This window comes from Chiloscyllium plagiosum, unplaced genomic scaffold, assembly GCF_037043375.1.
Source record: "Chiloscyllium plagiosum isolate Xiang-an unplaced genomic scaffold, Cpla_swu_hap1 HiC_scaffold_12, whole genome shotgun sequence".
Lineage (NCBI taxonomy): Eukaryota > Metazoa > Chordata > Chondrichthyes > Orectolobiformes > Hemiscylliidae > Chiloscyllium > Chiloscyllium plagiosum.
The window spans coordinates 34,861,026-34,882,919 of NW_028270150.1; the positions used below are offsets into that span (position 1 = coordinate 34,861,026).

Genomic DNA, 21,894 nt, shown 5'->3' on the forward strand with positions numbered 1-21,894 from the left:
GCAAGCAAATAGGAAAGTTCAATGGAATGTTATAGTTTTGTGCAAGAAGAATTAAGTTATGCAGATAAGATCACATCTGGCATTCTGTGGACACCATGGTGCTCCTTATTTAAGGAAGCACAAATATATTAGCAACAATATTAAGCAATTTTAGAAGATTTACTAGGCTTGAAATAGGTAAGTTGATTGATGAGTTTTCAGAAGATTTGTAGCTCAGGTTGAGGTTTCATCACCCTACTAGGTAACATTTTCAGTGGGTCTCCAGGCGAAGCACTATGTGATTCCTGCTTTCTATTTATATGTTTGGGTTCCTTTGGGTTGATGTCATTTCCTATTCTCTTTCTCAGGGGGTGGGAGATAGGGTCTAACTTGATGTGTTGATAGAAGCATGGCATTCCAACCAGAATTCTATCAACAAACACATCACGTTAGACCCCATCTACCACCCCCTGAGCAAAAGAACTGGAAATGACATCATCAACCCAAAGAAACCCAAACATATAACAGTAAGCAGGAATCACATACAGTGCTTCACCTGGAGGCCCACTGAAGATGTTACCTAGTAGGGTGACAAAACATTAGGAAATGAACATTCCAGCTCAGTGAGCAAACCTACATCCAGATTGATTGATGTGTAGTGTTGGAAACAGTCAGGTCTGGCAGCATCCTCAGCCTTCACTTTCTCTGAGTTGACTGATGTGAAAAGGTTGGATGGGTTAGGCTTATATCTGCTGGAATTTAGTAAAAGGCAATTTGAGTGAAACATACAAGATCCTTAGAGTTTTGAAAGATAAATATGATAAGGATATTTCCTGTCGAGGGATAACTGAACTAGGGGTCACTGTTTATAATTAAGGGACTGTTCATTTAAGACAGAATTATTTTTCTCAGTAGGTCAAGTGCCTATGGATCTCTTCAAATGGTGATAGTGGTAGAGGTTTAACTGAACATTTTTAAGTCAGTAGGAGAAGGATTGCTGATTAGCAAGTGCAAGGTTATCAGGTTGTCAAATAATCAGATCAACCACAATCTTACTGAATAGCAAATTTGGAGTGAAGAGCTGAATGGCTTACTCCTGCTCATGTTAATTTATTCTTGCAATTTTCTGATTAGTAATAAATTTTCTTGATGTACCTTAGAACTTTTCAGAAGAGGAGTCACTTGACCTGAAACTTCAACTCTGATTTCTCTCCACAGATGCTACCAGACCTGCTGAGCTTTTCCAGCAACTTCTGGTTTTGTTTCTGATTTACAGCATCTGCAGTTCTTATGATTTTTAAAACACAGAACAGGGTTAAGTCTCAATTATTTCAGATAAACAAGATAGGAAAATGCATTTGTTATTTCAGTTCATTTCTCATCAATAAGCCTATTGAGTCAAATAGTGCTGATAAGATTAATATTGTTAATGCTGTACAAATGCATTTGTGTTCTATATACTTAATTCGTCCACTCAAACTGCTCCTCTAACCACCACCAGTAGAATATTTGTGAAACAAACACAACCAAGACCATGTCTTAGTTATGCTTAGCAAGTCAAGATGCTTATTGCAATTATTTATTTTTTAAAAAGCAACATTCAGATTGCTCCAGCAGCTGATTGGTAGTTTAGAATCTGATTGGACACTTTGAGAACTTTGCACTAAACTGTTTACAGCTGTATCACTCCTCCGCGAGTGAAGAGAATCGGTTCAGTGCAGTTATTGCAAAGTAGTTATTTTTGAAAAACACACCGACAGGTCACCATCACTGCCTAATTATCAGAAAGTGAGAATTATTTAAAAAGTGACCAAGAAGTAGATTATATTGGGGGCAGTAACTGTTGAGTGCGCCTTACGACTTAAAGGAGAGGCCTGCGAGAAATTGTTTGAGGTGTCAGATGGAGTCGAAGGTTTACCAAGTGAGGCCTGTGACCTGTCAGGTGTCCTCAGCCCTATCCAGGAGTCAGCTACAATCCGTTTAAACAGCACTGACCTGTCAACCCCCACCTCCTAACATCCTCCTCCTCAACTTGTTCAAACTCTTCCGGCTGGTTACTGAGTAAGTTGCGAAGATTTTGTACAAAGTGAGCCATGTCTGACTTTTTCTGTGCAGCCGGAATTTTTTTCAGAACACCAGAGACCAACTGATTGCCGCCGGAAGACCTCCAACACTAAAGAACGTGCCGCACCCAGACAAGAGTGACCTCCTCCCGGTGAGGGGGGGAAACGGCATAAATGGGCGGGATCATCCCGTGACAAAACTGGGGGCGGAGTCTCCGTGACGAATGAAATGAAATAGGTGGAGTCGGTGATGACGTAAATGAGATGGGCGTAGTCTCCCGTGAGGAAATAAGTGTGTGGGCGGAGTCCTCTGTGATGAACCCGGGGGAACGGGCGGAGTCTACTATGATGAATAGAATTAGCGGAATGTCCCGTGACGAAATAAAGGGAATGGGCGTAGTCTCCCGTGATGAAATAAAGGGTGGGCAAAGTCTTCTGCCACGCGCAAGATGTGGGTGGACTTTCTGATGATGAAACAAATGGGAAGTGGGTGGACTGTTTCCAGTAAAGGCAGCAGAGTGTGCAGCTGACAGCAAGGTGCTATATTTTATAAGAGTTTTCAATCAGAGATGGAGAATCCAAGAGAGACAAGGATATAAAAGGACTTTCAATAATATTAAGTTAAAATGAATGTTGCAAACACGTTGATACAGTAACAGAACTCGTGTAAAATTATAAATAACTTCTGGTGTCAGAATGTGTGTTGTTAGACGTCAAGAAGTTAAGTAGAGGGTACATAGTCTATTCCTGCACAGGGCATATGCATTTGGCGTTTTCACGGTTATAACCAGCACAGATATGTGATCATTGCTTTTTTTTATATCACTCCTAATTAACCTTGAAATTGATGGTGAACCACTGCAATTCATGTAGTGCAGGGATAGACAGAGTGTGCTTAGGAATTAGTTCGAGTACTGACCCAACCATTGAAGCAATGGTGATACATTTGTTGTTCTAGGTGGTTGAGATTGCAGGTTTGGAAGATGTTGCAGCTGTGAACAATGCATTATCATTTTTTTTAAATGTTAAGTTAATTAGTAATCTAGTAAAAGATTGCCTAGAGATTAGAGCTCAGAGTGCAATTGTGCTTTATGTTAAATTTGAAAGGTGTAAGTCATCTTGTCTGTTCCACCACTCTGAGATCATGGCTGATCTGTGACCTAACTCCATACACCAGCCTTTGGCTCATATCCCTTAAAACCTTTGCTGAACAACAGGAATCTATCTCAAATTTAAATCAACTTAACAATTGCCTTTAGTAGAAAAGAATTCCAAACCTCTACTATTGTTTGGGTATGGAGGTGCTTCCTAAGACTCTTCTGAGTGGTCTGGCCCTCTTTCTTAGAGGAGAAAGTGAGGTCTGCAGATGCTGGAGATCAAAGTTGAAACTTTATTGCTGGAACAGCACAGCAGGTCAGGCAGCATCCAGGGAACAGGAGATTCGACGATTCGGGCACAGGCCCTTCTTCAGGAATGAGGCCAGTTCTAATAACTCCAACCAGTAGCAATGGTTTACCTTTATCTACATTGTCTTGCATTGTTATTGATCAGCTTTCATCCCTTAAACTTCTAAATTTGAGGGGAAACAGGCCTTATTTGTATAATCTCTCCTCATAATTTAACCCAAGTCTAGGTATTATTCTGATAAATCTCCAAGGCCAACATATCCTTCCTAAGATGTGGTGCCCAGATCTGCTTATGGTACTCCAGATGATGCCGAACCAGGGTTTTGTATAGGTGCAACATAGCTTCTGTATCCTTATACTCCAGCTCACTAGATTAGATTAGATTCCCTACATTATGGAAGCAGCCCCTTCGGCCCAACAAGTCCACACTGACCCTCCAAAGAGTAACCCATCCTGACCTGTTCTCCTACCCTATATTTACCCCTGATTAATGCATCTACCACTATGGGCAATTGAACATAGCCAATTCACCTGACCTGCACAGCTTTAGATATAAAGTTAATTACATTGATTATTTTCTGCATCTGTTTAGCATTTTAAAGATCTATGCTCCTGTACACCCAAAGCCTCTTTGGAATTTGACTATTTTTTATATCATCTACAAAGTAACCTGATCTATACTCTTTTTGATTGAAAATTAATAACCACACACCTGCTTATATTGAAATCCATCTGACAGTTTTGCCCATGCACTTAGTCTGTCAATATCCCTTTATAATGTTGTGCTATTATTGACAATGCCACCTCAGTTTATGTCATCAACAAATTTGGATATATGACTTTCTATGCTATTATCCAAATCATTAATAAATTTATGTAACTAACCCTAATATAGATCCTCATGGGATACTACTAATCATATTTTGCCAATTTCAATATGAACCAATTATCTATTTCTGTTGCCTGCTGATAATGCATTTTTGCAACTATGTCAGAAATTTGCCTTCAATTCAGTGGGCTTCTACCTCAGTTACAGCCTTTTATGTGGGACTTTTATCAAGTGCCTTCTTGAAGTCCATATAAATAACATGAATAAATATTCCCCTGTCCATCCCTCCAATCCATAAAAACAATTCGAGTCTATAGATTAGATTCTCCACAGTATGGAAACAGGTGCTTCAGCCCAACAAGTCTACACCAACCCTCTGAAGAGTAACCCATCCCCCTACCCAATATTTACCCAATTTTTAGCATAGCAAATTCACCTGACATGCGCATCGTTTTTGGATTGTGGGGCAGTGGGGTTGGTTGGTGTGGGTGTCCCGGAAATGTTCTCTAAATTGCTCTGTGAATAGGCATCCTATCTCCCCAATGTAGAGGAGACCGCATCAGGAGCAACGGATGCAGTAAATGACGTGTGAAAGTGCAGGTGAAACTTTGATGGACGTGGAAGGCTCCTTTGAGGCCTTGGACGGAGGTGAGGGGGGAGGTGTGGGCGCAGGTTGTGCAATTCTTACGGTGGCAGAGGAAGGTGCCGGGAAGGGAGGGTGTGTTGTTGGGGGGCGTGAACCTGACGAGGTAGTTGCAGAGGGAACAGTCTTTACGGAAAGCGGATGGAGCTGGGGAGCGAAGTATATCTCTGGTTGGGTCCGTTTGTAGGTTGTGGTGGAAATGGTGGAGGATGATGTGATGTATACGTTGGTTGGTGGGGTGGAAGGTTAAGGCCAAGGGGGATTTGTCCTTATTGCAGCTGGAGGGGTGGGGTTCAAGGGCGGTGGTGCACGAAGTGGATGAGATGTGCTGGAGGGCATCATCGACCATGTGGGTGGGGAAATTGTGATCGTTAAAGAAGGGGGCCATCTCGTATGTTCTGTTGTGGAACTGGTCCTCTTGGGAGCAGATGCAGCAGAAGTGGATGAATCGGGAATAAGGGATATCCTTTTTGCAGGAGATGGAGTGAGAGGAGGCGTAATCCAGGTAGCTATGGGAGTAGGTGGATTTGTAGAAAATGTAACTGTAGATGGAGAGGTCCAGGAAGGAGAGAGAGAGAGGTGTCAGAGATGGTCCAGGTGAATTTAAGGTCGGGGTGGAATGTGTTGGTTGATGAACTGTTCAACCTCCTCGTGGGAGCATGAGGTGGCACTGATGCAGTCATCAATGTAGCAGAGGAAAAGGTGGGGAAGTGGTGCTGGTATAACTGCAGAAGATAGATTGTTCCACATAGGCCCCAACTACGCCTATCTCTTTGTTGGCTATGCGGGTGTTTCGAATCCTCCCACTTCCTCCAGACGAAAGTGGAAACCCAAGAAAGAGTAATATTATTAGTATGGGTTGAAATAAATGTGATAGCAAGAACTGGTTTTGAATTGGAAGATGTTGAATCCATTTGAGTGCAGTTGAGAAATAGAAAGGAAAGAAAGATAAAGATAGGCGTAGTCTATAGGCTCCCTAACAGTAGCTTTACGGTGGGATTGAGAATAAATCAGGAGATAATGAGGGTGTTTGTCTAAAGCAATAGTTAATCATGGAAGACTTTAATCTGTACGTAGATTGATGTGGAGGTGCTGGTGTTGGACTGGGATGGACAAAGTTAAAAATCACACAACACCAGGTTATGGTCCAACTGGTTTATTAGGAAGCACTAGCTTTTGGAGCGCTGCTCCTTCAGGTAGCTTCCAAATACACCTGTTGGATTACAACCTGGTTTATGTGACTTTCAACTTTATACATATAGATTGAGGTAGCCAGATTGGCAGAAGAAGTGATGAGGGAAAATTCAGTGTGTATTTGGGATAGTTTTCGAGAACAATATCTGGTGGCTCCAACCAGGGATCAGTTTGTTTTTGATCTGATGATTTGTAATGAGATGTAATTGAAAGAATGATCTCAGGGTAAAAGCATTTCCTCAAACAGTGATTATAACATGATAGAGTTTAGCATTCAGTTTGAGAGAGAGGAATTGGGATGAAAAAAACTGTGCTAAGCTTGGAAAAGGATAATTACAAAGGAAAGAGGGCAGAGCTGGCTGGAGTGGACTGGTTAGCAGCAAAGACAGTTGAAGAACAGTGGCTGATGTGTAAGAAAATAGTTCATGGTTCAGAGCAAAGGCATATTCCAGTGAGAAAGAGGGGTTCTAGGAAGGGAGTAAGCTAACCATGGGTTAATCAGGGAAGTTAATGGTCGCGTCAAATCGAAAGGAAAACAGACAATGTAGCAAAGATTAGTAGTTTACCAGAGGATTGGACAAGTTTTAAAAACTAACAAAAGAAGACCAAAAAAAGAGGACTGAGAAAATAAGCCTTAAGAGTAAGCTTGCAAGTAATATCAAGATGGATAGAAAGATCTTCTTTCAATTTATAAGAAGGAAGAGAGAAGCCAAGAAGGATTATCGGCCCCCTAGAGAATGAGGCTGAGGAAATAGTAATGGGGAACCAGGAAATGGCAGAAGAGTTAAATAAATACTTTCTATCGGTCTTGACAGTATAAAACACAAATAGCATTGCAAAATTATTGAATATTTCAGGGTCAAAATAAGAAGAAATAAATAAGCATCAGTAGAGAAAGAAATAGAAGGGGAACTAATGGGACTAAAGATCATTAGCCTTGGAAATGATGGGATGCATCTTAGGATCTTAAAGGAAGTAGTTACAAAGATAATAAATGTGTGGGTATTAATCTTTCAGGAATCCCTAGATTCTAGAAAAGTCCCAGAGGATTGGATAACTGCCGATTTAATACCTTTATTTGAAAAGGGAAAGAGACAAAAACAGGTAATTTTCAAGCAGTTCACTTAATGTCTGTCATTGGGAATATGTTAGAATGTTAGAGTCGCAGAGGTCTACGGCACAGAAACAGACCCTTCAGTCCAACTCGTCCATTTAGATGTATCAAATAAATCTGGTCCCATTTACCAGCATTTGGCCCATATCCTTCTAAACTCTTCCTATGCAGATACTCATTTAAATGCCTTTTAAATGTTGTAATTGTACCAGCCTCCACCACTTCCTCTGGCAGCTCATTCCATACACACCACCAGCTTTATGAAAATGTTGCCCCTTTGGTCCCTTTTAAATCTTTCCACTCTCACCTTAAATGTACACCTTCTAGTTCTGGACTCCCCCACTCCAGGGCAAAGAACTTGCCTGTTATCCTATACATGGCCCTCATGATTTTATGAACCTTCATAAAGTCACCCCTCAGCCTCCAACACTCCAGGGAAAACAACCCAAGTCTATTCAGCCTCTTCCTATAGCTCAAGCCTATATCTCAAAAGGGTTCAGAAAAGATTTACAAAGATGTTATCAGGATTGGAGGGTTTGTGCTATAGGGAGAGGCTGAATAGGGTGAGAGGCTGGAGAGCATCAAGTTCATGGGAGTGATGATAACCGACAGTCTGCCCTGAACTTCCTAACAAAGCCTCTTCTTCCTCAGGCGGCTCAGAAAATTTGGCATATCCATAAGAACCCTCACCAACTGTTATAGATGCACCATTGAAAACATACTGTTCAGGTGCGTAGTGGTTTGATACGGCAACTGCTCTGCCCAGGATTGTGAGAAAGTAAAGAAGGTTGTCTGCACAGCCCAGACCATCACAAAAACCAAGCTTTCATCCATGGATTCTATTTACACATGTTGTTGCTGCAGAAAGGCTGCCAACATCATGAAAAACCCATCACACCCTGGTAATAATCTCCTAAAATCTCTTCCATCAAGCAGGAGATACAGAAGCTTGAACACAAACACAGACACACACACACAGACACACACACACAGAGACACACACGCAGACACACACAGACACACACACACACAGACACAGACAGTCACACACACACACACAGACAGACACACACACACAGACACAGACAGACACACACACACAGACACACCAACAGATTCAGGAACCGCTTCTTCCTGGCTGTTATTAGTCTGATGAATGGACTCTAACTTCAAATAATCTCGCTTTTGCTAATGTTGATCATGCCTAGTGCATGCTCAGTATACCTCTTTTTTTTTCACCCTATGGTCTATACATCCTTGCTTACTATGATTTGCCTGTTCTGCTTGTAAACAAAGCTTTTCACTCTACTTAGGCACATGTGACAAATAATTCAAATCCAGTAAGCAATGTAATAGCAGAGCATTTAGAAATACACAATATGATCAAGCAGAGTCACCATGGCTTCATAATGGGGAAATGATTGCTGACAAATTTATTGGAATTCTTTGAGGAATTAACAAACAGTATAGATAAAGAGGAAGCAATGGATGAATTTTCAGAAAATATTTGATAAGTTTTAATATATTAGGCTACTTAATAAGATAAAAGACCTGAATGTTGGATGTGATATTTTAACATGGATAGAGGTCTGGCTAAGTAATAGAAGACAAAGAATTGGGGTAAGGGGGCAATTTCAGGATAGCAATCTGTAGCTATTGAGCATCACAGGGATCAGTGCTGGCATCAAAATTACTCATAATATATATTAATGACCTGTATGAGGAAAGTGGATACACTCTAGCCAAGTTTGCGGATGACTCAAAAATAAGTGGGAGAGCAAGTGGTGAGGATGACACAGATACAGAGGGGTGTAGACAGGTTAATCATGTGGGCAAAAGCTTGGTAAATGGAATATAATTTGGAAAAATGTGAGGTTATGCCCTTCGGCAGGAAGAACGGAGGAACTAAATATTACTAAACCAGAGCAAGACTGCAAAAACCTATGGAACAGAAAGATTTGGCATCTTCATCTACTAATTACAAAAGCCTAGCATCCAAGTTCAGTAGTTAAATGGAAGAAATGGTAAAATGGAAATTTGACCTTTATTTCAAAAGGAATGGAGCATAGAAGTAGAGGATTTGCTAAAACTATACAAGGCACTACTCCGATCTCAGGTGAAATTTGTAAACTGTTTTATGTACTTTACCTAAGGAAGTATATAGTGGCACTAGGGACAGTTCTGAGAAGGTGCACTAGGCTGATAGCAGGTGTGGAGGAACAGTCTTATGAGAAGAGGTTGAGTAGGCTGGGCCTGTCTCTTGTTAGAATATGGAAGAATGAGAGGAGACCTATTTGAACCATTCATAGGTCACTTGATAGGTAGATGCAGAAAGGTTGTTTTCCCTCATGGGAGCATCTACGACCAGGGGGCATAATAAAAAATTGCACTTGTAAGACAGGTGAGGACGAATTTCTTCTTTTATAGGAGAATTAATCTGGAGCAGTCTTTAATGCAGACAGCTGTGGAGGCGAGGACATTATGTATATTCAAAATGGACAGATACAGATTTCTTATCAGTAAGGGAATCTAGGGTAATAGTCCTCACTGCCCTCCGACTGGTACAGCTCAAAATCGAACTTCCTAAATGCTACATTAATCTTTTGGCATCGCAAGTAAGAGTACTAGCACTCTCTCTAATGGATGTAATAGTTTGGGGGGCATTCTTCTTTCTGGTACACTAGGTATCTACCCGGTTTATCACCATACTCAAATAACCTCTTTCGCAAAAGAAATTTCCCTCTTTGCTGTCTGGGTGAGTGCAGCATTCAAAGTAGCCCTGAGGGCTGTAATCCACTGCAATTTGGTTACAGACAGTCTGTCAAAGTGTGCTGTCTCAGCTAACTTCAGGCAAGCCTCAAGCAAACGCTGCTGCTCTCCCCTCTGCCGCTTCCGGGTCACCGTGTAAGAAATAATCAAACTCCGTGTGTAGGCCTTGATAGTCTCCCAGAGCACTGACAGATTACTGGCCATACCCAAATTAATTTCACAAAAGATTTTAAATAGCTGCACAAAATACTCAATAAACTTGCTATCCTTCAAGTGGAAAGGATACATGCGTCAGTGCCACGGCCTGTCCTGTTACAACCGACCTTGACCTCCATTTACACTGCCTCATAATCGGAAATGGCTATGTTCCCAATTCTGCAAGACAGCACTGAATTCAAAAAGGTCAATGGGGCAAAAAACATGTCAATCCTAGTATAGCACTTACCTTCAGGGTGAAGACATCTCTATGCATCCACCAACCCCAGCACCCTGTTCAGGTCCACCAGCTGCCTGGATTGCAGGGGCATACCTGTAAGACCCCTGGGCATCCTGTCCACTTCGGGGTCAATAAGACAATTAAAGTCACCCCCTATAATTGTACAATGCTCCCCAAGGACCATCAACCTGGAAAGCGCATTTGTTAAAAATTTGAGGAGATGTGCTGGGGGGCAATAAACATTCAAAATCCCATACTCCTCTCCATGCATTAAAGCTTTAAGAATCATAAACCACCCATATTCATCCTTAACTTGGTCTAAATGTTGAAATGGGAGATTCTTGTAGATGAGTATAGAAACTCCTCTACTTTTCGAATTAAAGGATGAGAAAAACACTCGTTCAAATTCTCCCTGCTGTAACTTCAAGTGCTCCTGATCAGTTGAATGTGTTTCTTGCAGCAAGGCTACAGCAACCCTATCTTTTCTAATGGCTTGAAAGTATCTTTTTTTCTCTTAATTGGTGAATGACTCCCCTCAACATTCCAGGTGCACCATTTAAATGAACGGTTAGCCATAGCCGTCCGAAACAGTCTGTGACCCCCTCAGTGGAAAGAACCCCACTCATAGTGCGCCGAGTGAAAACAGCAAACAGTTCGTATAAATTTAATAATACAACTACCAAATCAAAACTTCTAATAACTACTTTTACAACAGACCAATATATAACACAAATTAAAGGAGACTTTCCCCTTTGCCTACACGGGGGTTCATACTACCCACTCACCCCTCCATGGTTCCTTCTAGCTGAAGCCGTGCCCTAGTCCCAAGCAACACAAATTATTTTTAAGAAAAAGTTACACACATCTTATAACCCCTCCCATCCATACTTTAACCCTAGGCACTCCTGATGGAAAAGAAATATATAAACCCCTCGCCTCCCCCTATCCCATACCAAGGAAGGAAATTATCAGAAAAAGGAACAAAGGATAACGAGAGGGAAGGGAGAAGAGAAAGAAAAAGAAAAAAAATCAATTAGGACCCCCACATATATTTTAAAAAACCCGGCAAATACAGAGAAATTACAGAGAAAAACAAAGTAAACATTACTGTCCATATTATTCGAGCCAGCCAGTCTATTTTAAAGTATTCAGGCAGTCCTTTGCCTTTTCCAGTGAGTCAAAATTGAACACAGACCCTCCGTGCCTGAAACATAATATTGCCGGATATCTTATGGAATACTAGATATTCAAGTCCCTCAGTCATCTTTTTACCTCATCAAAAGCCTTCCTCTTATGAATCACAACTGCAGAAAAGTCTTGGAAAAGCATAATTTGTGATCCTTTGTATATCAGAGCCTGTGGATACTTCCCCAGTGCTCTAGAGGCTTCCAACACCATTTGCTTATTTCTGTAATGCTGGAATCGCACTAGGACTGGGCAGGTGTGCTGGTCCGATCGGGGCCTGTGCATGGCAACGTGGTGGGCCCGCTCAACCCGCACCCGGTCTGCCTTGACTTCCAGCTTCAAAACCTATGGGAGCCATTGCTCCAAGAAGCTGATGAGCTGGCCGCCTTCCTCCTGTTCCAGAAGCCCACCAGACAATGTTCTTCCGTCGGCCTCGATTTTTGAGGTCGTTGACCTGCTGTTCCAGGGCCTGGACCCAACCGACCGAGAATTCTGCCACAGTTTCAGAGGCCGCGGTCCATTGTTCCACCTCCATGAAGCGCTACTCGAGACGCTGGATCTCCTGGTCATGTTTCTGCAGCGTGACCGAGATTGCTTCCAACCCGGCCCAGGTCTCCTCCACTGCTGAATGAAAATTCCCTTGGAGTTCCACAAATTCCAAGACCAGACTCTGCTCCACAAGTGAGTCCTCTGGGGCATTCGCGGAGGCTGACGCTGCAGCCACAGGCGTGTCCATTGCTGCAGAGGAGTGCCCTGCTTGCTGTGATCCTCATGGTCTCTTCCCTTTAGTCATTTTTCTAACTATTTTAAACTAACACAGAACAATTCTGGGGGTCAAAAACTAACAATTTCTACCACAATGGGTAATAACGGAGGATAAGTGCACCACTTTGTCTGGGTTCTGGTGCAGAGCTCAACAGGGCAGACCTACTGAGTCACCACCATCTTGAATCCCCATAACGCTAGATCTTTAACAAAGACATTTTTCTAAATGAGTTATCTGTTTTGCTGAAGGCTTTTTAAAATTCATTTTGTTTGTGTTTACCTTAAATATTTAATTGTTTATTTAACAATAAAATAGAACAAATAGTCACAATAGCTGCATATTACAACAGATTGGACACACATTTAACCAAAGTACAACATAAATGAAGGAAAGTATTACATTTTACACTTTGGAAATGTTTCATTGTTACAACATTTATATAGTAGATTTTCTTTAATTGCATTTAATTTGAGCTGATACCAACCTTGCTATAATGGAATAAATTTATCATAATGGGTTATCCAGTAACAAATGGCCTACAAAATAAAGCCATAGAATGAGGCTACAATGTATTGAGACAAATAAGTAGTCAGAAGTCACACAATACCAGGTTATGGTCCAACAGGTTCATTTGAAACCACAAGCTTTCAGAACGCTGCTCCTGCAACAGGACCTGATGAAGGAACAGCGCTCTGAAAGCTTGTGATTTCAAATAAACCTGTTGGACTGCAACCTGGTATTGTGTGACATCCGATTTTGTCCACCCCAGTCCAACACCAGCACCTTGAGAAGAAAAGAAAGCTCCCTTACAAAGTGATTCATTCATTATTTAAACGTCTGAAGATATTGCAGATTGAAATATTTAAATTGAACTATGTGGGATCTCATTATACACCAGGTTGGCTACATACTTGAAGAGAATTAGGTGTTCGTACTTTCAAGTTATAAAGTCAAAGAGATGTACAGACCTTCCGGTCCAACTCATCCATGCCAGCCAGATATCCTAATCAAATCTGCCAGAACATGGCCCATATACCTCTAAACCCTTCCTATTCATATATCCATTCAAATGCATTTAAATGCTGTAATTGTACAGCCTCCACCACTTTCTCTGGCAGCTTGTTCCATACACGCACCACCCTCTATGCGAAAATGTTACTCCTTAAATCCCTTTTATATCTTTCCCCTCTCACTCTACACCTATTCTATCTAGTTCTGGACTCCCCCACCCCAGGGAAAAGACCTTGTCTTTTTATCGTATACATGCCTCTGATGGTTTTACAAACATCTCTTAGGTCACCCCTCAGCCTCTGATGCTCCAAGGAAAACAGCCCCAGCCTATTCAGTCTCTCCTTAAAGCTCAAATCCTCCAAACTTGGCAATATCCTTGTAAATCTTTTCTGAACCCCTACAAGTTTCACAACATCTTTCTGATAGGAAGGAGACCAGAATTGCACGCAATATTCCAAAAGTGGCCTAACTAATTTCCTGCAACATGACCTCCCAACTCCTTTACTCAATGCTCTGACCAATAAAAGCATACCTTCTTCACTATTCTATCTACCTGCGACTCTACTTTCAAGTAATTATGAACCTGCACTTCAAGGTCTCTTTACTCAGCAACACTCCCTAGGACCTTACCATTAAGTGTATAAGTACACCCAGATTTGCTTTTTGAAAATGCAGCACCTTGCATTTATCTAAATTAAACTCCATCTGCCACATCTCAGCTCATTGGCCCATCTTATCAAGATCCTGTTGTACTCTGAGGTAACCTTCTTCGCTGTCCACTACACCTCCAAGTTTGGTGTCATCTGCACACTTACCAACTATACCTCCTATGTTCACATCCTCACCATTCATATAAATGACGAAAAGCAGTGGATCCAGCAGCGATCCTTGTGGCACTCCACTGGTCACAGGCCTCCAGTCTGAAAAGCAACACTCCACCATCACCATCTGTCTTTTACCTTCAAGCCAATTCTGTATCCAAATGGCTAGTTTTCCCTGTATTCCATGAGATCTAACTTGCTAACCAGTCTCCCATGGGGAACCTTGTCGAACGCCTTACTGAAGTCCATATAGATTACATCAACCGCTCGGCCCTCATCAACCCTCTTTGTTACTTCTTCAGAAATCTCAATCAAGTTCTTGAGACATGATTTCACACGCACAAAGCTATGCTGACTGTCCCTAATTAGTCCTTGCCTTTCCAAATACATGTAAATCCTGTCCCTCAGGATTCCTGCCAACAACCTGCTCACCACCGATGTCAGGCTCACCGGTCCTTAGTTCCCTGGCTTTTACTTACTACTTTTCTTAAACAGTGGCAGCACGTTAGCAACTTCCAGTCTTCCAGCAACTCACTTGTGAGTATCGATGATACAAATATCTCAGCAAGGGGCCCAGCAATCATTTTCCTTGCTTCCCACAGAGTTCTAGGGCATACGTGATGAAGACCTGGAGATTTATCCACTTTGAAATGTTTCAAGGCATCCAGCATCTCCTCCTTTATAATATGAACATTTTTCAAGATGTCACCATCTATTTCCCCACATTCTACATCTTCCATGTCCTTCACCAATGTAAACTCTGATGCAAAATACTCATTTTGTATCACCACTATTTTTTTGCTGCTCCACACAGAGGCTGCCTTGCTGGTCTTTGAGGGGCCCTCTTCTATTCCTAGTTACTCTTTTGTCCTTAATGTATTTATAAAATCCCTTCGGATCCTCCTTAAGCATATTTGCCAATGCTATCTCATGTCCCCTTTTTGCCCTCCTGACTACCCTCTTAAGCATACTTCTACTGCCTTTATACTCTTTGAAAGATTCATTCAATCTCTCCTGTCTATACCTGACACATGCTTCTTTCATTTTCTTAACCAAAACCTCAATTTCTCGAGTCATCCAGCATTCCCTATGCCTACCAGCCTTTCCTTTCACACTAACAAGAATATACTGTCTCTGGACTCTCATTATATCATTTCTGAAGGCTTCCCATTTTCCAGCCGTCGCTTTACCTGTGAACATCTGCCCCCCGTCAGCTTTTCAAAGTTCTTGCCTAATATTGTCAAAATTGGCCTTTCTCCAATTTAGAACTTCAACTTTTAGATCTGGTCTATCCTTTCCAATACTATTTTAAATCTAATAGAATTATGGTTGCTGGCCCCACTGACACCTCAGTCACCTACCCTGTAGTAGGTCAAGAGTAGGTCAAGTTTTGCACCTTCTCTAGTAGGTTCATCCACATACTGAATCAGAAAATTTTCCTGTTCACACTTAACAAATTCCTCTCCATCCAAACCCTTAATACTATGGCAGTCCCAGTCTATGTTTGGAAAGTTAAAATCCCCTGCCATAATCACCCCTATTACTTTTACAGATAACTGAAATCTACTTACAAATTTATTTTTCAATTTCCCTCTGACTTTGGGGCGGGGCGGGGGGGTCTTAGTTTATCTCTCCAATTTCTCAAATTTCTCTTACTTAAACTACTGAATAGTCATCTGTTCTGCTTCTCTGTTCCAAGAACCACGGACAGTGGAGTTGTTTAGCTGAGTTGTTCAGGATGAATGGCCTGCTTCGGTGATACAGTACAACCATTCTATGATTCCAATGAGAAAGGTCCAAATTTTTCAAATCCTTCCGCATAACTTAACTGCTTTATCTCTGGTAACATCATGGTGAGCTTCCTCTGCACTTTGTTCAGGGCCATTACATCTTTCCCAGAATTGTCTGCAACATTCCAATCATGCGACTACTGTCTATTTTTCAGACTGGTTCCCAAATTCTTAAATTTCTTCTATAAGACCTCAAAATACTTCCACTTCTGTCTTGCTTGCACCATAGGTTTTAGTAGTTCTTCTTCCCATTACAATTTTTTTTCCATGACATTTTCAAAACTAGTACATCAGGAAGGCAACATCCCATCCTCCAAATACAGCTCCAAGAAATGGCTATGAATTCCAAAAATGGTAGAATTTCTCACTAAGTCCACTTTCCTATTCCAGCAATTCAACTCCACATCCCTTTTATTGCACATTACTACAATGTTGCTCAGGACAATTCTCTGTTCAATTACCTCAGCATGTTGAGGTGGCTAGTACAATGCACTAAAAATGCCATGGAAAGGACTTAGACTTTGTATCAAGTAAAGCTCCAGCTTTATTTTTATATATTTATAGTGTTGGCTATGACTTTTGCATTTTTGATTTGTATAATTGTGTCTGAAACCTGAATTGAAAAAATTGAATGTTTAATTCTGAAAGACTGAGCACCATTGCAATGCTCCAGATTTTTATTGTGTCAACAGAATAAAGGAACTTTTTTATTCATCCCCTATCACAGTAAGATTATTTGTGTCATTGTGAGACTGAAAGAGATATCTGAGAAGCAAAAACTGCCAAATTTGGTTTAGTGGTAACCATTAACGTGTTTTCCAAAATAACTTAGTATTTTCATAAGTATTTCTAATGAAGATTGATTAGATTACTACACATTTTTAACTACCTTGATAAGTATCAAATGTTTTGCACTGCATCTGTATGTACACCAGCAAACATGTATAAGTGATTACATCAAACTGTGGATACTGAAGATCTAATTCAAAAACAGAAATTACTAGAGAAACTCAGCAGGTCTGGCAGCATCTGTGGAGAGAAAGCAAGTTAATGGCAGTAGCTAGGAAAAGGTGGTACTTACGCTGATGACAAGGGAGTCGGTGCGGAAATGAGTGAGTGGGTTGGTGATGGCAGACCCCAGAGAAACAGAAAGACAATCAGAAAGGCAATGAGAAACTGATATTGCTTTTTGCTTTCTCTGGCTTACTAACAGCCATTCCTTTGTCTGCCTAACTGTCTTTCTCTCTATTTGGGCTTTGTCTGCTCACTCACATGGTCCATTTCCCTCTGTTCCCTGCCTGTTCATGTGTCTATCTAAATGCCTTTTAAAAGTTGCTGTTGTATCTGCTTCTAACACCTATTCTGGCAGTAGGTTCCAGACTCCAAGTTGTAAAAGCTTAACTCACATATCTCTTTTAACTTTTCCCCCCTCTCATCTTAAATCTATGTTCCCTAGTAATTGACATTTCCACCCTGGGAAAAAGATTCTGACTGTCCACTCTATCCATGCTTGTCATAATTTTACTTACTTCTATCAGTCTCTGATGCCCTAGCAAAAAGAATTCAAGTTTTTCCAATTTCTCTTTCTGGCTAATACACTCCAATCCAGGAAAAATCCTGATAAACCTTCTTTGCAACCTCTCCAAAGCCTCCACATCCTTCCTATAATGTTTTGGAGATGCCGGTGTTGGACTCAGGTGTACAAAGTTAAAAATCACACAACACCAGATTATAGTGCAACAGGTTTATCTGGAAGCACTAGCTTTCGGAGCGCTGCTTCTTCATCAGATGGTTGTGGAGTTTAAGACAATGGCGACACCAAGCAGAGGCTGTGGCAATGGATGAATGGACACTGCACAACAATCAACAGACAGGAATGTTCCCTCCCAGTTGAAGAACACTTCAGCGGTCCGGAACATTCAACCTCGGACCTTCGGGTGACCATCCTCCAAGGCGGACTTCAGGACAGGCAACAACGAAAAGTGGCCGAGCAGAGGCTGAGAGCCAAGTTCAGGGATGGCCTCAACCGGGACCTTGGGTTCATGTCACAATACAGGTGACTCCATTGCACTATACACACAGACAGACAGAACACACACACACACACACATAAGTTTGTGGGGTGAATTTGTACTTGCAGAAGTACATTTTACTTTGCTCAAAAACTGCATGAATCCATGTAAGATTCTGTAAATCCGTTTTTTAGATTAGTATCAGTCTGACCATTGTAGCACAGACAGACCCACACAGGGAAGCTAACACCTTCAATACGTTATCTGGGCCAACATGACACCAATTGTTACAGTTTACTTGAGAACATAACTTTTAAAAAAGTTTTGCAATTTACATATGAAAGAACTGAAACCAACATGATCATTCTAAAACATGAGAGATTTAACAAACAATCCAGGTCTTTTTCAATATATAATTTCGGTTACATCACACTGTAAGCTTTTGCTATAAATTCTGTGTCTTACGATCTTATACTCCACAACCACCTGATGAAGGAGCAGTTCTCTGAAAGCTAGTGCTTCCAAATAAACCTGTTGGACTATAACCTGATATTATGTGATTTTTAACTTCCTATAATGTGGTGACCAAAACTGCACACAATACTCCAAATGTGGCCTCACTAAAGTTTATTACAATTGCAACATTGCTTGCCAACTTTTATATTCAATGACAGACGAAGGCAAGCATGCCATACACCTCCTTTACCACCTTACCCACTTATGCTGCCACTTTCATTGAGGTGTGGACTTGCACCCCATGCTCCCTTTGTATACCAATGCTGGTCAGGGTTCTGCCATTTACTGTATACTTTAGAACATAGAACATAGAACCATACAGCACAGAAAAGGCCCTTCGGCCCACGATGTTGTGCCGAACATTTGTCCTAGCTTAAGCATCCATCCATGTACCTATCCAATTGCCGCTTAAAGGTCGCCAATGATTCTGACTCTGCCACCCCCACCACTCTCTGGGTAAAGAATCTACCCCTGACATCCCCCCTATATTTTCCACCCTTCACCTTAAATTTATGTCCCCTTGTAACACTCTGTTGTACCCGGGGAAAAAGTTTCTGACTGTCTACTCTATCTATTCCTTTGATCATCTTATAAACCTCTATCAAGTCACCCCTCATCCTTCGCCGTTCCAATGAGAAAAGGCCTAGCATTCTCACCCTATCGTCGTATGACCTATTCTCCATTCCAGGCAACATCCTGGTAAATCTTCTCTGCACCCTCTCCAAAGCTTCCACATCTTTCCTAAAGTGAGGCATCCAGAACTGCACACAGTACTCCAAATGTGGCCTTACCAAGGTCCTGTACAGCTGCAACATCACTTCACAACTCTTGAATTCAATCCCTCTGCTAATGAACACTAATACACCATAGGCCTTCTTCTTACAAGCTCTATTCACCTGAGTGGCAACTTTCAAAGATCTATGAACATAGATCTCAAGATCCCTCTGCTCCTCCACCTTATTAAGAACCCTACCGTTAACCCTGTATTCCGCATTCTTATTTGTCCTTCCAAAACGGACAACCTCACACTTGACAGGGTTGAACTCCATCTGCCACTCCTCAGCCCAGCTCTGCATCATATCTAAGTCCCTTTGCAGCTGACAACAGCCCTCCTCACTATCCACAACTCCACCAATCTTCGTATCATCTGCAAATTTACTGACCCACCCTTCGACTCCCTCTTCCAAGTCATTAATAAAAATTACAAATAGCAGAGGACCCAGAACTGATCCCTGCGGAACTCCACTTGTAACTGGGCTCCAGGCTGAATATTTACCATCTACCACCACTCTCTGACTTTGACCGGTTAGCCAGTTTTCTATCCAACTGGCCAAATTTCCCTCTATCCCATGCCTCCTGACTTTCCGCATAAGCCTACCATGGGGAACCTTATCAAATGCCTTACTAAAATCCATGTACACTACATCCACTGCTCTACCCTCATCCACATGCTTGGTCACCTCCTCAAAGAATTCAATAAGACTTGTAAGGCAAGACCTACCCTTCTCAAATCCGTGCTGGCTGTCCCTAATCAAGCAGATACTCATAAATTCTATCCATCAGTACCCTTTCCATTACTTTGCCTACCACCGAAGTAAGACTAACTGGCCTGTAATTCCCGGGGTTATCCCTATTCCCTTTTTTGAACAGGGGCACAACATTCACCACTCTCCAGTCCCCTGGTACCACCCCCGTTGACAGTGAAAAGGTACTTTCCTCTAGCATTTGACCTCCCAAAGCTACTATCAATTCTGAAGAAGTGTCACTGAACTCAAAATGTTAACTCTGGCTTTCTCTCCACAGGTGCTGCCAGACCTGTTGAATTTCTCTAGCAATATCCAGTATTGTTTCAAATATTAGCAATTGATATTCCATCTTCCTGATGCTCCACCTTCTGGATTGATACTCCAACTTCACCAATCTGAAGTTAAGATGCAGTGAGTAACAAACAGTTGAGGGCAGTAGGACAATCGTGGATCCCTAAATCACATAATTCTGCAAAATCTAGTTTACCTCTGAAACAACTGTTTGATGACATGAAGCCAAAGTGAATTGATTGAGAGAAAACAGCTTAATTAGAAAATTAAATTATAACAAATGACTAAGGTTTTGACCTCAATTTTTAATATCATAACATTGTATACAAGTACATTTAAACAGATTCTGTACAGAAACAAATATTCAAACACATATAGAACTGAAATTGAACAATATCCTCTTCCCTCATTAGAAAGTATTAAGATCTTTCCAGTACTGAAAGGATTAAATATTTTTGTGGTCATTTTGAAGCACATATTCATCTTAAAAATGTGAACAAGCTGTTTTACACTGTGGGAGTGAGTTTCCACTTTGGGTGCATTCTGTACCAGGTTTTGGAATTGAATTTGTTTACTCTGATATCCAACTTATTTACATACCATGCAATAATTTATTAGCCAGCACAATAGGGCTGTGTTTCATAATGCAATTGTTTTTGAGCCCCCTTTTTAAGAAGTATTTCTTGACATACATGGCAATGTGGTCTAGTTTTATTTATTCACATAAAAATGGTCCAGAACAAAAAAAATAAAAAATTTAATCAGAGTGTTGCTCAACCAGTCTTGAATAACTTGATTAAAAGTATTTTCAGTTGTGTACAGAGAAAACCACAGTGAACCATTTATTCATTTCATTACGGCAAGAAGGTTTTGGTATATTAAATATTTTGAAGCTTTTAAAAGATAATAATCTTTTATGGTTAGGGCGGTTTCAGTCATTGCTTTCATCTGAGGATTAGACCATAATCTAAAGTGGAAGCATTTATAAGGCTACAGAAATGGAGTGATGTGAGGCGAATTCCTCTGGTAGTGGGTTAGCACAGACATGATGGGTCAATTAGCCCTATTTTGTGCTGAAATGAAACTATGATTCTATGCGGTTTAGCATCCTTATCTGTACAAAAAGCCTCAATGTTAAGAACTTTCTCAGGCCCACAAATGAGGACAATTAGCAGAAATACATTATGGTAGTTAATTGGATTTGGGATATTTGACCAATTTTATGAGCAAGAACTGCTTTCAGCACAAAAAATTACAGAAATTGTATTTGTACTGAACACAATCTAAGTTTCAGGTCCTCAATAGTTCATGTTCACCACATCGGGCAAATTGCAGTTAAAGGAAACAACACAATGTAACTCCATGTCAATTCTGCTATAATGTATTTTGGGATTAAGAGGAAATCTACCACCAGGAGTTGATCTTTTTATTTACAGTATCTTAATATTAAGCACACCCAAATTTGATATTGGCATTAGATATAATGCAAAGCTAATTTGACAGTACCCCTACCACATTATTTTCACTCTTCACTTTATCAATA

General features: G+C 41.0%; 1 protein-coding gene and 1 long non-coding RNA gene across 3 annotated transcripts in view; one reads left to right on the top strand and one right to left on the bottom strand.

The window, feature by feature from the left end:
• The window catches only part of chd1l (chromodomain helicase DNA binding protein 1-like), a 108,407-nt gene extending 106,223 nt beyond the window's left edge, over positions 1–2,184 (bottom strand). The window contains exon 1 of the mRNA XM_043701160.2: positions 1,975–2,184. Coding sequence (XP_043557095.2) covers positions 1,975–2,074 — 100 coding nt within the window. The 5' untranslated portion in view covers positions 2,075–2,184. The remainder of the gene's footprint in view (positions 1–1,974) is intronic.
• Positions 1,667–20,675, top strand: LOC148148514 (uncharacterized). 2 transcript variants are annotated; one of them, XR_015758828.1, is made up of 3 exons: positions 1,667–2,194; positions 7,132–7,218; positions 20,338–20,675. It is a non-coding gene; the product is annotated as an uncharacterized LOC148148514 (long non-coding RNA). The 2 variants fall into 2 exon arrangements; XR_015758827.1 differs by having other exon boundaries at positions 1,667–2,040.
• Positions 20,676–21,894: the final 1,219 nt, after the last annotated feature.